This window comes from Lycorma delicatula, chromosome 1, assembly GCF_047948215.1.
Source record: "Lycorma delicatula isolate Av1 chromosome 1, ASM4794821v1, whole genome shotgun sequence".
NCBI classification, from domain to species: domain Eukaryota; kingdom Metazoa; phylum Arthropoda; class Insecta; order Hemiptera; family Fulgoridae; genus Lycorma; species Lycorma delicatula.
Window position 1 is genome coordinate 330,364,213 of NC_134455.1, and position 18,080 is coordinate 330,382,292.

Below are 18,080 nucleotides of genomic sequence, written 5' to 3' on the forward strand. Positions count from 1 at the left end.
ACAATTCTGATAGAAACATTTAATGATGAGCAGAGTCGCTCCCTGTTACGTCTCAGCAATATGGGTGGCACAATCATAAATGCGATATGCCATAAAACTAAATACCAGCCGGGGAGTAATTTTTTGCCGTAGCCTTCTGGAAATGGATATAAACAAAATTGCTGATGAACTTCGTGCTCAAAATATTATAGAAATGAAACATATAATGAAACGACAGAGCAGAACAGAAGAACCGACACTGTCTCTTATACTGACATTCAGTCTCCCTGTTCCACCAGAGAAGATTAAAGTGCGTTACCTCTCAGTTCGAGTACAACCATTCTTACCCAACTCACGGTGATGTTTCAGATGTGGTCACACAGATACGGCCAAGGGTATGGTCACACTACAACATCTTGCTCGAAAATGGAGATATGTGCTCGATGTGCTAAAGAAGATCACAATGACACTAACTGCAAAGAAGGTGAAAAATGTGCGAACTGCAGTGGTTCAAATCAAAATCTGTACTGAGCAGAAGCTATCTTTCCCAGCTGCATGCAGAGAATATAAAAAAATAAATAACTCACAGAACCTGGTTACACCAGATGTATCTTTTGCCACCGTTACATTGAAACAAACTCCTACAGTTGTTAGTAATCAGCAGTGTGGATCCTGCAAAGAACTTAAAAAACATGTTCAGATGCTTTCTGATCAAGTTGCTTCACTTACAGCCACTATTTCAGAGCTGACAAAGATGAATAAAAAGTCATTCGTCGCAATTAGTGAATCCAACAGTGAGATCCATACGAAAGTTCCTGTTCCCAAAGTTTTAACGGTACGGGCAGGGGCTATCACAGCTGGCAGTAAGCCACCTGGAGGACATGGTTGAAGAACTACGACCCCAAGGAATCGGAGTTCTCTAAAAAAAAAATACAAAAAAGAAAAACCGAATCACATACAACTAATTTTTATATAGTTTCCTAAATTTATTTATTTATTTTTTTATATTTTATATTTCCTGGGCTCAACCTTCTGCACCACTTGAAGAAATATGATAAATGGAGTGAGACAAGACTTAGACCTTTGTCTACTGAATAATGGATCACACACATTCATGTCTTTGTCATCTGGTACTGTATCTAATATCGATCTCTCCATATTCTCACCGAACTTACTCCCTCATCTTAATTGGTCTGTTTGTGATGACTTTCATGGCAGTGATCACAGACCAATTATTATTGGTTTCAGTGTAGACTGTAAGGTTAAAAGAAGGCCACGGAGATGGATACTTGAAAAGGCGGATTGGAATGCGTATCATAATGCCTTCCAATCACAGTATGACGATGGTGTGAACATCCTTGACCAATGTTCCTCTTTCACGTCCATGATACTTGAGAATGCCAACAGATACATCCCACAAACATCGGGTAATCCTAGACGTCCTTCCGTTCCATGGTGGAATGATGATTGCAAGTATGCTATTAGGAATCGATGGCAGGCACTACGCAAATTTAATCATAGGCCTACAGCTGAACATCTTAATTTATACCGCAGGGCTGGAGCGGTTTGCCGTTGGGTATTCTTGAACGCTAAGAGGAGTTCATGGACGAAATACGTGAACACTATCTCACGCACTACTCCCATATCTACCATGTGGAAAAAAATCCGTGCAATTTTCAGGTCACCGAAACAATCTATTCTCAGTCTTGTTGATGAAGGAGAACTCCTTTCATCATCTTCAGCTGTAGCAAATACTTTAGCAAAATCTTTCCGCTCGATGTCTCTCACTTCATTGTATAATAACGACTTTCAAAGGTACAAGATACAGATAGAAGTATTATCGTTAAACATTGGTGAATTGAATATGTATTTAAGGAATTGTTACACACGCTTAAAAACTCGCGTGACACTTCCTTGGACCGGACAACCTTGGTATGCCAATGCCATACCATACCATGCCATGCCTTGGTATGGTTTCACACCTTCCTAATTCGGCACTACAACATCTTTTGGATATTTACAATGGTTTATTCTCCGAACAAGTCTTCCCACACGGCTGGTCAGAAGCATTTATTATGCCAGTTCTAAAACCTGGTAAAGATAAATCCAATCCCTCAAGCTACCGCCCTATTTCTTTAACAAGCGTGTGTAAAATAATGGCGAGAATGGTAAACTGCAGGCTTATATGGTACTTGCAGAGACATGGCTTTCTATCTTCAGAACAGTGTGGTTTCTGACAAAGACGATCTTCTATTGACCATTTAGTGTCAATGGAAAGGGCCATACAAAATGCTTTCCTAAACCGCCAGCACCTTGTTGCTATCTTCTTTGATATACAAAAGACTTACAACACGGCCTGGCGACGTGGTATTCTTAACACCTTCAAGGAATGGAGAATCAAGGGCAATATGCTTGCCTTTATCCGGGGATTCTTAAATCACCAAACGTTTCGTGTTCGTGTGAATGATTCGCTCTCAGGTAGTGTCATCTTGGAGAATGGAGTGCCTCCAGGTAGTGTATTAAGTGTAGGTAGTGTATTAACCTTATTTTCTGTAGCCGTAAATGGTATTACCAATTGTGTGCAGGCTCCTGTCTCATGTTCTCTATTTCTTGACGATTTTGCTATTTACATTGCGAGCCGTTCAACACCCACAGCAGAGAGACTACTACAGAACACTATATTTCACCTTGAAGCTTGGTCCAAGATTTCTGGTTTCCCATTTTTATCCGACAAAACAAAATGTGTAGTCTTTTCTCGGCTACGAAACCCTTCTTTTCCGCAAGTTTTTCTGAATGGAGAGCTGATTGCTATCTCTCCTTACGTCAAGTTTTTAGGTTTAATTTTTTGATAGCCGTCTTACCTGGGTCAAACATATAAGAATTAAAAACAAAATGTTCCAAACTTTTAGATATGATGGGAGTCCTTAGTAACACCAATTGGGGAGCCGATCGGTCATGTATGATATGTTTTTACTATTCCTTTGTTCGTTCCTGTTTAGATTATGGTTGTGTCGCCTACTCTTCAGCTCATCTAACCGTGCTTAAAATGCTGGATGGTGTACATCATGCTTTCCTTCGGCTTGCCACAGGTGCGTTTAAGTCAAGCCCTGTCGCGAGCTTACTTGTAGACTGTGGTGAACCATCACTTTGGGATAGACGAGACCAGCTTTTATTATCTTATTTTGCTCATTTCAAAGGACAGCCAAATCACCTGGCTTTTGACTCAGGCCTTAGAAATCCTAATTTAGGAAAGTATGAGGACCGTCCACGTTGTACTGTACCTGTAGGTGTCCATACCCAACGTCTGCTGCAGTATATAAATGTTGACACACCGTCATTCTTTCCATCATATCCGTGCTCATAAACTCCTCCGTGGGGAATAAACTGTTTTTCGCCCCAAGAAAAAAGAAAATCAGAGTAAAACTCATTGGATGAATCATCAGTAATGTCAAATTTCATAAAAGATTTATCATTTATTTATAAAAGTTTCATTATTTTATTTTGACTAAGAAAGTGAACATACATTTTGTTATAGCAAGATTTGTTCCATGGCTATCAGTCAAGAAACCAAAATTAAATGTGTTGTTTGTCAGTTTGGAGTTTATTGAGTTTCATCATTTGACAACCAAAACACTTGAAAGTGCAATAACAGATGATGGGTATGTAGATGTACAGTTATAAAATTGAAACAAATCAGTCATCTTAAGTGGGTAGAGGAATAATTAATGTGATTGAAAAAAAAAGCGTAGCACAAGGTCATTCCAGTATAAAATTTGTGTTGGTTGTCTTATAATGAAGATTGGGAGTTTGCCCTGGAGAGTTAAACAGTTGCTAAACACTGTACTTGAAAGGCTGCAGTTTTCAAGTAACTAAGGAAAATTTTCTGATTAATCTATATTAAAACAATTGGAAGAAGTGTTCTCAAGAGGGAAAAACCATTAAGAGCATTCTATTAATAGTACAATGGAGTACTTAGAATACATTTTTCTTTTCAAGTACAAGTTCAATTTTTTTGAGAATATGCTTTGCGCAGAGGAAAGAAACTGCTTTTCTATAGAACCATATATGTAAATAAATATTTTTTTTTTACAACCTGGCTTACTGAACTAAAAATTATGAAATTATTACTTTTGAAGGTTTTTCAAAAAATTCAAACACTTAGCAATTTTAATGGTTGGCTAGCAATCATATTCAGAACTGTTATTACTGAAGTAACATAAAAAAAATATATTAATTTAAAAATAGATTAAAATAATTAAAAATATTCTTCAAAAAAGTTAAAGCATTGTTTTTGTGTTAAATTTTACACCTTAAAAAATCAAAAAGAAAAATTCTGTTATTCATTAAATTACGCAGAATTTTCCACAATATAGAAATAACCAAATTTAAAAAAAATAAAACAGCGCCTTTTGTACAGAAATATTATTTATGATATATAAAATAATCGGACAGTAATGTTGTGTTAGATAAAATGCCCAATTTTTGAATTATTTTATGTATTTAAAACCAAATTTTCTTCTTACTGGGAAGAAACCTTTTTAAGATCCAATAAAATAATTTATAATTGTGATATGACTATTTATAATTGTGATTTATTTATGAACATTGTGTTAATAAAAAAGACATAAATATGGTGTGAAAATGGGTTGATAAATGCGATCCAGTGAATTTGTGTAACATTTTAAATGAATGAATTTTCTAAAATTTTAATTTATATCTGTTAAAAAAAAATATTTTAATGATGGCTCTGAAAATGTAGTCTTAGCCTTTAGCCGCTGACTGTCAGAGCTAAGATAGACCCTTAATAGCAGTAATATCTGAATTTTTTGAAAATTCTGCATAAGAAGTAATTTTTAATAATTATATATCTGACTGTTATGAAGGAAATAGTATATTATAAAAATGGCAATTAAAAAAATATTTAAGTATATTTATAAAACAATAAATACTGATAAAATTGTATGTTAGAAATGTTTTAAAAGTTATAATAAAATATGTAATAATTATAATGTAACTTGTAGAACATGTAGAATGTAACTTGATGAAAATAGAAATTTTGATACTTTGAAAGAAAATACAATACAACCATCTGGATTCTTAATATTTTTAAAATGTTGCGTAAGTGGTTGAAAACAACCTTGAACTTAAATGTTTGATATTTAAATCTTTTTAAATTTACTATTTTCTGTTTACGTAGTGATACTGATATGGAAATACACTACATGTGAATGTTTTCAGGAAAGTGGGGAATGGCAACTTGAAGCTGGTGCATTAGTTTTGTCTGATGGTGGTATATGTTGTATTGATGAGTTTAATTCTATTAAAGAACATGACAGGACGAGTATTCATGAAGCTATGGAACAACAGACAATTAGTGTTGCAAAGGTATGAGAAAAAAAATCCAGAGAATTTTATGCAATATTTTAGAAATAAAATCATTATTAATAAGTTGACATTCATTTTACATTATATTAGCAAGTGTTTAAAAGCTGCTAATGTGCTGGTAAAGTTGGTAAAGCAACTTCAAATTTTTTGTTGATTGTCTGATTATTTATATCTCCATTGTCTTGATGTGAATTTTGTAGAAATTTCTTTGTTACTTTTTATTGTTGTTTCTGACTGAAATTTATTCATTACTTAAAAGTTGAATCTTTTCAGTTCGAGATTAGTGGATGTGTTTATATACTGTTGTGAGTTCTCATAAATGAGGAATTTTTTTTTTAGTAAGTGTTCGATTTTAAACATTTGTAATGGAAAATATGTAATAATTCATTCAATAAAAGAATTTACACCATACATACTTCTCAGCACAATGATCACCAATCATGATTCATTTGTTGCAGCAGTTCAAAGGTGTCCTCATTGTACTTTCTTCAAAGGATCCTCATTACAGCCCTTTTCTGCTATTTATTTAACTGCTACCTGCCAGTTTCTTTCATTTCATGATCACTTTGAATGACAAGAAGTAATTATTCAAAAACTTAGTCATTATTTTAAATTTGGTCTGTATGTTTGTGATTGAAAGTTTACGAGTTTTGTCCGGAAAGTAGTCACCAAGTCTACATGTATGAAAAAAAATTTTATTTACATAATAATTATAATAATATTTATACATTAAAATTCTTCAAAACATTGTCCTCCTGCGTTGATACATCTTTGCCAGCAGGATTTCCAATTTGCGAAGGCATCCTGGAAGGCCTGTTTAGGAAGTGTGTTTAAAGCAATTTTACGAGCTGCTTTCACATCGTCAGTTGTTCTGTAACAATGTCCTTTCGGGTAATTTCAAACGGGGAAACATAAAGAAGTCTGCAGGAGCCAAGTTGGGACTGTAGGGTGGCTGGGGCAGTGTTACCACATTAGATTTGACCAGGTAGCTGGTCATGGTGAAGGCAGTGTGGGCTGCTGCATTGTCATGGTGAAGTTTCCAATTGCCGCTGATGTCTGGTCTGACGCACTGGATCCTTGCTCTCAGTCTCTTGAGGACTTCTATGTAAAATTTATAGTTAACAGTTGTCCCAGGAGGTACAAACTCACAGTGGATGATTTCCTTGATGTCAAAAAACATATTGAGCATGGTCAATATGAGACCATTTGATTTGCTCATTTGAGCCTTCTTGGGGTGAGGGTACGCCAAGGTGTGCCACTTTGTTTGCCTCTTTGTTTTTGGGTCATATTGGAATATCCACGTTTCATTATCTGTGATAACATTGCCCAAAAAATGAGGATCATTTTGTCACATTTCCAAAACGTCTTGACAAATTTCCACATGGCGAGATTTTTGGTTATCGGTCAAAATTCTTGGGACAAGCTTCACGCACACTTTTCTCATGTGCAAATCCTTGGTAACAATCTTGTGGATGATAAGTTTTTGGAATATTTAACATGTCGGCATTAAACAAACACTCATTCGACAGTCTGCAAAAGTTCTTTCACATGAGTCACATTTGAGGACGGGCATCCAGTGTGGGCTTTGTGATCGACCTCTTCACGGCCTTCCAAAAATGTGTTGTGCCATCTGTAGACTTGCCTTTGTGATAAACACTTATCCGCAAAGCTCTGTTGAACCATTGGAAAGGTTTCTGCTGCAGGCTGGCCGAGTTTCACACAAAACTTGATCGTGTATCTTTGTTCCTGTGAGCGCTGCATCGTGACTTTTACAAGAGACAAAACAAGAGGTTTGCGAAACCAGCCATCCTTCGTCTACAAGAGCTAGGAGACAACTCGCTCGGCAGTTGACAAGTCAACAAGCACTCACTTTGTAGTTGACTTACACCACCATCGGATGATAGAGCGCGCTGCAATGTACAGTCGCTTCACAATAAAATGTATGACATTACTTTTCAGGCAGATCTTGTACAATTTAAATTTCACTTGGTTATGTGCATAACTCAAGTGAGTTTTAATTTCATCAGAAGATGAGGAAGACAATGAAGACCCTAGTGTTAGTACTTCTATGGACATTTAATTAATTGAGACTGAAATTTTTGTTGTTCAAGCCATTAGATGAAGGCCATGAATTTCAGCATTATGATGACCTTGAAGGTTTACGTGAAAATATAAATTGTACTATTTTATCACATTCAGAAGAGATTTGTGGTAAACCAGTTACAAATGAAAAAAAACACATTATATCTAATTTGGGTAAAATACCTGGTAAGAATGTTTGTATTAGATCAGGCTGACCCAAAATGTTGCTGATGACAGTCTAGAGGGCTTTAATTATTTTTTATGGATGTTATGCTCAGAGAAATTTTGTGGTTAAGAAAGTCAACCATATACATTGTTTGGTAGGGCATATAGATATGATGTAGGAGTAGATATGTTACTATGTCTAAGCAAAGTTAAATTTAACTGTCTCTGGTTTGATTAGAGAGAGCAATGTGAAACCCAAAAATCTCTAAGCTTAAAGAAGTATATATTGCAAATAAATTTATATGATTAATAAACTGAGTAATTATGGCATTATGTGCAATGATGCTAGTAATTATACATAATTCAATTCAATGTTGTTTAGGCAAGAAAAACCTGAAATTGCTTATTTATTGAAAAATTAGTTGGAGTATGAAAAAACCAAACCAAAGAATTGGAGTGGAAAACTGATTTGTTACTGTTTTATTGTTTGAAAACCAAACAAGGAATTTCAATTGACTATTATTGGTATAATTAGTAAAGTTTAATAAGAACCAATTCCATTTGTAGAGCCAAAATTGTATGTAAAAGACAGTATATACTTCACCTTTCCTATTTAGTAGAGAAATAATGCAGTATTTGCCCAACATGCATCCAGGGAATGTTTGTGCAACCTCAAAAAACCCAAAATCATATAAACAAAAGGTTCCATGGGAACATTCAGTCATGTTTATGAACATGAACTGAGGAAGAACGACCAAAACATGGCTGTTGTGTTTTTCAATAAGCTAGATATTGCCTCACTAAATTCATTTGTTGTTTGTAGCTGTTGTTGTAGCTTGTTTCATTCATTTGTTTAATTACAAAATTAAAGTGTACTGCATTTTATTTTATTAGTTTAATATTGTTACCTGTATTGTTATATTTAGGCTATAGCAGTGTTAGCTGCTTTACAGTGTGTTAGGCTGTAAAATATCTACTTATCAAAACTATTACAAATTTACGTATTTCAATTTAAAATTAAGATTTCTGTTGTATTTCATTGTTGATTATTAGATTAGTAAAATTCTTTATTGTAATTTGAAATCTATCTTTTAACTTATTCACTTCCTCTAAATGTTTATTTAGTGAATTAAATGTTTGTTTACTTGTAAATAATTTCTTTTTAAATTCAAAGAAAACTATTTCAAAAATGGTTATTAAAATAAGTTGGAAAATAAGGAAATATTAAAAAATCATTTAATTTAAGAGAAACTGTGCCTAAAATTTTAAGCTATGTCATTATTTTGATAGTTAATCATATGAATTAGTTTATAAAATAAAGATGATAAATTGTAGTTAAATTAAGTAGTATAAACAATACTTATACAATTCAGTTAGTTGTTCATTTGAACACTCTTATCCTGCATACACATGATGCACACAGAATTTATTCTTATGGAAGGGATGTTCTTATGGAAAGGTTGCAGTGTTGGCTTGTGTAATAATGCACAAGCAGTACTACTCTTGCGTGAAGCATGCAACATAAGGATGTTTATATGCTAACATGAGTGTATTTCTTGCTTTGCTATTTGCCTTCCCATTTTACATCCCTATGGAAAAATGTGGGGGTGCTTTTGGTCAGTTTTGAATTATCAGCTAAAGAGAGAAAATTCATAGTGAAAAGATTAAAATATGTATCTTGTTTGTTAGAGCTTTATCAGATTTAAGTTTATTTTAATTTGTGATTGGTATGGTAGATTATTTCTAAATAAATATATATCTGTTTTTTGTTTTGTTTAAATTAGTTGTATTTATTATTATTATTAACACAGTGCACGAATGATTACAGTTCATGGTTTATTCTCAACTTCAGTCCATTATGTCATAAAATCAGTACAGTAGTATATTTTATTTTTTAATCACTAACTTAAGATTTGTTGTTTTAACAGTACTTACATTTTTGCAGTTTTTCAAACACCAAACACAAAGTGACACTAAGTTTTACTGTGTGTAGCATAATTCTGTATATATAATTATTGTAATAGTGTTTTATTACAGGCTGGTCTAGTCTGCAAATTAAATACACGCTGTTCTATACTGGCTGCTACCAATCCCAAAGGTCAATATGATCCATCAAGTCCTGTTAGTGTTAATATTGCTGTTGCTAGTCCATTGCTTAGCAGATTTGATCTAGTACTTATTCTGCTAGATTCTGACAATGCTGAATGGGACAGGTGAGACATTTTTAATTTAAATTAGTATTTTTGTTTTATAGAGTTAAAAAAAATATAACAAGTTCTGTTTATTTGTCTGAGAAAATATGAGAGTACAATAACATAGTATGTACAATAGTACACATACATGAAGCCTGGTTTTATAGACCTGTTTTTGATAAAAGAGGTGTGAGAAAAGTAATGAGATTGGTAACTGCGAGCGATCTGGCAATGCTGTGCCTACTTGTCTGTGTTAGACCGGTTTGTTCATCCCTTCCACATTCTCAGTACGAGTTTCAACTCCGTTGAACCAACACATTATTTTTGATAGCGCCATCAGTGAAGTTGTGTGTTACGAAAATGGAGCATCGGAATTTAGAGCAACGTTGTGCAATCCAGTTTTGTGTTAAACTTGGGGAATCCGCGACTGTGAATTTGAAAAGTTGAAACAGGTCTATGGGGAACATTGCTTATCAAGAGCACAAGTTTTCCGCTGGCACAAATCATTTCTGGAAGGCTGAGAACACATTGAATATCATTCTGGCTCAGGGAGACCTTCAACTTCAAAATCTGACGAAAACGTTGAGCGTGTGAGGGTTCTTGTGAGATCCAACTGTCGTTTAACAATAAGGCGTTTAACAATAAGGATGATAAGTGAACAGTTAAATTAATCACTTTCACCGTACATCAAATTTTGACATGATTTGGACATGCGAAAAGTTTGTGCAAAATTGGTGCTGAAATACCTCACAACGGAACAGGACAATCGAAGAAACGTGTGCGTTGATGTTCTTGAGAGGATTGACAATAACCAAGAATTCTTCAGTCGTGTGATCACAGGTGATGAATCCTGGATATTTGAGTACGATCCTGAAACAAAACTGCAAAGCAAAGAGTGGCACACTCCGTCATCTCCTCGACCGAAAAAATGTTGAATGAGCAAATCAAAGATCAAAACCATGCTGATCTGCTTTTTTTACAGTAGGGGGTATCATAAATAAAGAATTGTTCCTCCAGGACAAACTGTCTATCAAGTGTTTTACAAAGGTGTTCTTGAAAGGCTCAGGAAAAGAGTAATTTGTGTGAGACCAGGCATTGCAGACAAGTGGATGCTTCATCATAACAATGCTCCGTGTCACACGGCCATTTCCATCACAAAATTTTTGACCTTAAAACGCATTCCTACAGTTCCTCAAACCCCCTATTCACTTGATTTGAGTGCTTGTGACGTTTTTCTTTTCCCGAAATTGAAACATGTCTTAAAAGGACATCATTTTGGAACTGTAGAGAACTTTCGAAAGACTGTGACAGACCATCATTGAGTCATTAATTGACTCAATCATCATTGAGTCCACGTAGCATGTTCAGTTTCCAATATAAATAAGACTATGACATACATGACTATTTACATACTTTACTATTTTGAATGAGTAACTTAAACATTTTTATTTCTTTTAATCTTTTATAAGAGTACCTTCATCTCCACTTTTTTTTAAAATTTCCCTATTGTGATATGAGTGATAACACTCACCTATTATACTGAACTTCATAGAAATCGGACTGTACTCATTTATTAGAAGGCTCTGCAATTTTTCTAATAAAGGTGTTAGAATATCTCTTTCACAGGGACATTTTTTACGTTGGAAGTAATGCTTGCTACATTGTTTCAAAGATACTTATTTGAAGAATGTACTTTATTAACAGATGTAAATTTCCAAATTTTTGTAAAATATATGAATAAATTAGAATAGAATAAGCATTAAAACCGGCAGTTTGTTTTTAATGACTAAGTTTGTGGTTCTAAGTGTACCCCTCACCTTTCACTGCACACAAGTAATACATTTAGAGTACTAAAGCTTAGTGTAAGTTAACTAGACAGTGTTGCTTCCTTCCTATAATTTGTCTTATTCTAATAATTTGTGTGTGAAGTTCTGGGCAGCATTAGTATTTTTTTAATTTTATTTAGATAATGTTTTCTCTTAACACTTTTAAATATTATGCACTTTTATTATAAACAAAAAATGGTAATAATAGTTTTTATATATTTCTACCTTTACAGAATGGTTTCAACATATATTTTGAAAGGTAAAAATCCTATGAAAGATAAAGATGTGTTTAGAAAGAAAACATCTCTTTGGGATATTGATAAATTACGAGCCTATTTTTGTGTCATTAAAGAGTTTGTTCCTAAATTTAATGTTAATGCTAATCGTATAATAACAGCTTATTATCAGGCACAACGAAGAGCTGATACAAGGAATAAAGCTAGAACCACTGTTAGACTTCTTGAGAGTTTGATGAGGTAAGTTATAGTTTTACTTTAATTGTATACTTTTGGGTTTACTAACTTTTGTAGACAAGACACAAATTATGTTGATACAACAGAATATAGTGTGGTATTAATCCTTTTGATGTAGTTCCAGAAAAGAAAAACTTATATGTTGTATTATGCATTTGTTTTTATTATAGTTACATTTATATTACATGTGTTCCCATTCTCAAAAAATAAAATATTACCTTTATTAAAATTGATACAATTTTTTTATGTGATTAGAAAAAATAAGTGATATAAATGTTTTTATAAAATTTTAATAATACTATTACATTAAAATATCACATTGAGAGGAAATTATGCAAAAGTTCAATATCAAACTTGCACTATACATTAAATAATTATATTAATTTTTTAAAATTATTCTGTAATACTAATTTAATGTTAATTGTGAGGTCGATAAATTAAAAAAAAAAAATGAAGTAAGGACACCTTTACCCCCAAGGACTTTCAGTCGGTATTATCAGAACCACTGCATCTTTTAGCTGGATCCAAAATAAATGTTAAGTTGATCCAGATTAATGAGAACAAAATATTTAAATTTTAATTGGAAGTAGGGGAATGTTGACGTACATCATGAGATTTTTATCTCTCATTGAAAGAATTAGTGTGAAAATAAAGTTGAGATATTATAAAGATTCAATTTTTCTTAATAAAAGCGGTTAAGCGGTGAATAACATATTTAGTGAATAACATATAAAACTTTTATAAAGCTTTCACTGGCCTCAAAAAAAGTGTTGAAAGTAATGGATTAACTCTCTCACTATTACAAATTTATTGATTGATGAAGTCAAGGAATCAGATTGAGCTGAACTTTATGGATGCCATTGCTTTTTACTTTTTCTTGTACATGTTATGAAGAAAAAAATGGTTTTATATATCATAATATTTAAATTTCAATGTTTCATTTTTGTACGATTGAGAGAGCTAGGCTAGGGGTTATTTTGAGGGTGGGCTAGAATCTCTTAAAAACCATTATATTTCTTTTTTTAAAAATAAAATATATTTCTGTATTGTTAATCAAGATGGCTACAATGCTAGAGTCCAAGACAGGTGGTCTGACCAGCATAGGAATCGGCAAGTAATATTTTTTCTAAATCTAAAAAAAAATGGTTTTAGGATCACATTAATATATTTATTAATTAAAAGGGACTAGATGAAAGAGGCTCCTGGGAGTCATGGGTATCTGAACCTTTTGCACACCATTAACTTTTTTTTCTATATGTGGAACATTTTGAAAATAAATGATTTAAAATTTTTGTTTTTATTATTTTTTTCTTGAAGATAAATCACATTTTTCTTAATATAGTAAACAAAATTTTGTTTGAATATCACAAAATTAAAATTTTTTAAGTAAAGGAGTCGCGAACCTTTTAAGAAAAGAGGTCCTTTAAAGGAAAGTTTATATGAAAGTAAGATGTATTCTAAAAAATGAAAGTTTGAATATTGTATTTCATTCTTTCCATTCTAGGTGGTAGCATACTTTTGTTTAGGAAGAATAAAATTTAATATTTTGGTGAATTTGTGATTATCCTGGTTAACAAAATACACTCATTAAATAAATTAAAACAAACTGAGTTTATATTTAATAGTATAGATGTCATATGTAAATATTTATACTCTCGTCTGATATTCCTAAACGAGACTATTCCAACTACGACACCTACGACATTAAAATAATTGTTTAATAAACTGGTTCTTGTTTACAAGAACCAGTTAATTAACTTGTATATCAAGTTAATTAATATTTGTTGGTTTAATTTTAGTGGCTACTCTTGGTATTTATTTGTGGCTGATGGTCATAGCAGTCAGTGCTGCTTAAAATTTATTATTTTAATATTATAAAATAAACTAATAGTTTTTAAGTAGATAGTAAATTAACCAGTTTATCTATTATAGATTATCACAGGCACATGCAAAGCTAATGTTTCGTGATGAGGTAATGGTAATGGATGCTATTATGAGTGTGTCATTAGTTGAGTCAAGTATGCAAGGATCAGCTCTGATCAGTGATATTAATGCTCTTTATACTTCATTTCCTGAAAATGCTCTTGAAGAATATAAATTGCAACGTAAGTTACTTTTTTATTCGTTTGTGTTTTTAGATTCTACGAATAATTCTTTACTTTTGCTAAATGTATATTTTATGTTTTTTTTAGCTTTGTCAAGTTTTATTCAAAATTATTGCTGCAGGGAGCTAATTCTTTGCAAAACTATATGCTTTTGACATATGATTTGCAAAGTGTATCATTTACATTTCATAATAAAAATATTGGTTTGTTATTCTAAGGTTTAATGGATGGTGTTATTTCTTTTTATTACCAGTAAAAGTTTAATAAGTTTGAAAACCTCGGCGCAGTAATAACTTCTCAGTATAAAAACATTTGATGTATGTGTTATTCACTGGTTACAAAAGTATTTATGCATTTTATATAGATATATTAGTAAGTAATGTGAACTGTTGAAACTAATATATTACTTTATATTTTGTTTTTAATTTGCAGATATCATTTATCAGCGCTTATAAGTTAAAATTTATTATTTACTGACTTATAAAACGGACGCTGTTAAGTCATTAAATAGTAAATTTTAACTTATAAGCACTGACTGATAAGTGATATTTGCATATTAAAAACAAAATATAAAGTAATATATAGTAATGTGCAAATTAATCCGAACATAGGGAAATTTTTTAGCAATTTTCATGTTTTAAATATAAGCTTGTTGGTAAGCTTGACAAGCTTATTTAGCATAAAGCAATGCAGTTTTTAACACCAGCAATGTGCAAAAAAAAAGGGCTCTTGAGGCCAAAGCACATACCAACTGGACCAAAGAAGACTGCAAAAATATTATGTTTTCTGATTAGTAACATTTTATGTTCTGGGGCACAAAGAGGGTTCCACACAGTAGAAAAGCATCAGATGAAAATACATCACTGGCTCATATCCAACAATAAGTTAAAGATCCCCAGAAAAAAATGTTTTGGGGTTATTTTACATTTGAAGACCCTTGTTCATTACTTCTTATGGATGGTATGGTGGCATGTGGTAGTGTCTCAGTCTTGGTAGCCTTTTGGTAGTGTCCCTGGTTTGAATCCTGGTCAGTTATGGCATGGCATTTTCACGCCCTACAAAGTTGTAGTTTCATTTCCTTCCAACGCAATACCTAATGGTGGTCCTGAAAGCTAAACAAAAATGTATATTGAAAACTGATAGCTATAACAACATTGTGAAGGAAAGGGTTGTGACAGAATTTCAAAACAGAATCCCAACTGAGTATTTCAACAAGATTTGGTGCTGTGCCATACTACCCTTAGTATGATACCCTTAGTATGAATAGTAGAAACCTTTTTTGAAGAATGAAACATTTAACTGCTCTCACGGCCAGGCAACTCCCATACTTAAACCCAATTGAAAATCTTTGGACAGTAGTCAAAAAATGACTAAAAAAATAATTGTACCACAAAAATTCACCTCATTAAAGCAATAATATCGGTACGATTTCATGATAAAGCAATAATAAAAATAAAAAAAAAATGTGTAGTACACTTATTGAATCTATGCTATATCGTGTATGTGAAGTGATTTAGAATAAAGGAGGACATATTTATTACTAGATATTCACAAATTGCACAGGTACAATTTTTTTCTAAATAAGTTACTTTTTATTAAATAACATCTGTGACTTTGAAGGCGATATAAAATTATCGGTCTTCAATGATAAAATATTAATTATTAAATCCTCTGTCTAAGCTACTGAAAGTTTTTAGGTCATTAAAATTGTTGGCAGTTGTTTGTGAACTAATTGTAATGAAAGGATGTCTACAGTTGTAGGTCAGCAGGAATGCCTACATGGTCGGTTAATAATTAGCATGATTGCTGATTTGTTTTGGCCCAGTCAAAGTAAAGATAGGCTCCACTGAGGAGGCCTTGATTTTGTGGTTTTTACATTTTAATCTTTTAAGTTTATTTTACTTTGCTATCATGCATCTTGGTTAACACAGAATAATGTGAAAGTTCCTTTATTTTGAATAGTTTGATAAATAAATAAAAAAACTACATTTTAATATGTAAATAAGATTATTTTATTCTTATCCAGTTTAATAGCAATGTTGACAATTTATCAGATTCATTACCAGAGACATACTCTTCATTTTTGTATAAATTTATGCATCTTGTTGAACAGAAATACACTACAGTTAAAATATCAGTTTCAAAGCATACTGTACAGCGTAGTAATCTAGGTAATACCCAAATTATACATTCTGTAAATATGAAATTTTTACAGTGGTTACATTTTGCTGTTGGACCATTAATAAAGATTTCCTTTATTTCTTTTGGTAAATGATTGGCTTTCATTTCATAGTAATACAATGTTTTATTAGCACTAGGTGTATGTTTATATGTAACATTTAATAGCATTTCACGTAATGATGGAATATGATTATAATTATTTTTGTACCATAAGACTTTTTTTAATGTTTCTGGTAGAATTATTGCAATTTTCTTGCCACAGTATAAAAATTCAACCATACTGTTTGGTACATGGTTATAATAACTATGATTACTTTCAATTGCTCCGCAAGTAAAGTAACTGTGAGTATTTCTGAAAAATAATGAATTCATCCAATTTGTCTGTATGTCAGTTAAATGTACATAAAATTCATATGGGATATAATTTAATGATCTATTATTAGAAAAATTTATGAGTGGTTTGTTGAAAAATACTATTGCTGGGAAATACAATAATTTATTATTCTCTAATCTTAGCAATTTTAAATTTGGTAAACAAATAATACTGTTTGGTATATTCTCTATGTTATTACTTTGTAAATGCAATTCTTGCAAGTTACTGCAACAACCGATTGTGTTTGGTAGTTGTACTATTTTGTTATTTGATAAGATTAAGACATTCAGTGCTGTTAATAATCCAAACTCAAGTGGCAGTTTAACCAGAGAATTGTTTTCTAAATTTAGTTCATTTAGACACTTTAAATTTTTTATTGTTGTTGGAATTAATCTTAAACAATTACAACCTACATCTAGTTTATGTAAATTAAGTAGTAATCCTAATTCATCTGGAAGTTCTTGTAATTTATTTCCATGCAATTGTAATATTGATAAATTTACCAGTTTACTGATCCAGTTCGGTAACTTTTTTAATTTATTATGTTTCATATACAGGTCTTGTACTTGTATTCCGTGTTCAAGTTCTTGAGGCAATTCTTCATAGTTTCTGTAACTCCAATGTAGTGTTTCCTTTTCTTGTATTTCTATTAAAATATCTTCATCCATTAAAATGCGTAATTAATTAATGTGTACAGAGCATATAACTTATTTATACGTGTATATTTTTTCACTACTTGTCAGCTAAATTTAAGTTCAGTATACTGGTCTGTTTCTTAATTTAGATTAACCTCAATGTAACTTCACTCACAGATCTATTTTTAATTTTAGCAGATTTTGTTATAATAGTTTTTTGTGATGTGTATACCACTACCATGTAACTTTTTTTTAAATTATTTGAAATTCTTTCTGGTTCTGATTATTGGATTATGCTGCAACATGTTTTTATAAGAAAAAAAACCTTTTATTATAAATTTCAAAACTAATTCAGTTGGTATGAATTAATATTGTACAATTTTACTGATAATGACATTTTTTTTAATCATTAAAATTCATAAAAAATATTTATTTGATTTTGTCTGTGATCACAAAGCAACATTTTGGTTTAACAATTAAATATATTTTTGGAAGTGGTAAAAATGAATTCAATCATTATATGTAAATTAATTTATATTCTATCATTATATATATTTTTTGAAACAAAAGTTATTATGTCTGTATTCATAAACTATAAAACAAAGGATATTGATTAATAAATCTTTTTGTTATATTGATAATTATTTTTGGGCCAATCCATTTGAAGTGTCTCAAAAAAATATA

General features: G+C 31.8%; 2 protein-coding genes across 2 annotated transcripts in view; one reads left to right on the top strand and one right to left on the bottom strand.

The window, feature by feature from the left end:
• Nucleotides 1-14,667, top strand: part of LOC142317881 (DNA helicase MCM9-like) — a 51,249-nt gene extending 36,582 nt beyond the window's left edge. Inside the window, exons 11-15 of the mRNA XM_075354426.1 lie at nucleotides 5,218-5,364; nucleotides 9,649-9,824; nucleotides 11,863-12,105; nucleotides 14,035-14,226; nucleotides 14,640-14,667. Coding sequence (XP_075210541.1) covers nucleotides 5,218-5,364; nucleotides 9,649-9,824; nucleotides 11,863-12,105; nucleotides 14,035-14,226; nucleotides 14,640-14,667 — 786 coding nt within the window. The remainder of the gene's footprint in view (nucleotides 1-5,217; nucleotides 5,365-9,648; nucleotides 9,825-11,862; nucleotides 12,106-14,034; nucleotides 14,227-14,639) is intronic.
• A 1,528-nt stretch (nucleotides 14,668-16,195) lies between these two features.
• On the bottom strand, nucleotides 16,196-17,556 carry LOC142318373 (uncharacterized). The gene has a single exon (XM_075354956.1). It carries the CDS (start codon nucleotides 17,427-17,429, stop codon nucleotides 16,215-16,217), a length of 1,215 nt encoding a protein of 404 aa, XP_075211071.1. The 5' UTR covers nucleotides 17,430-17,556; the 3' UTR covers nucleotides 16,196-16,214.
• Between the last annotated feature and the right edge of the window lie 524 nt (nucleotides 17,557-18,080).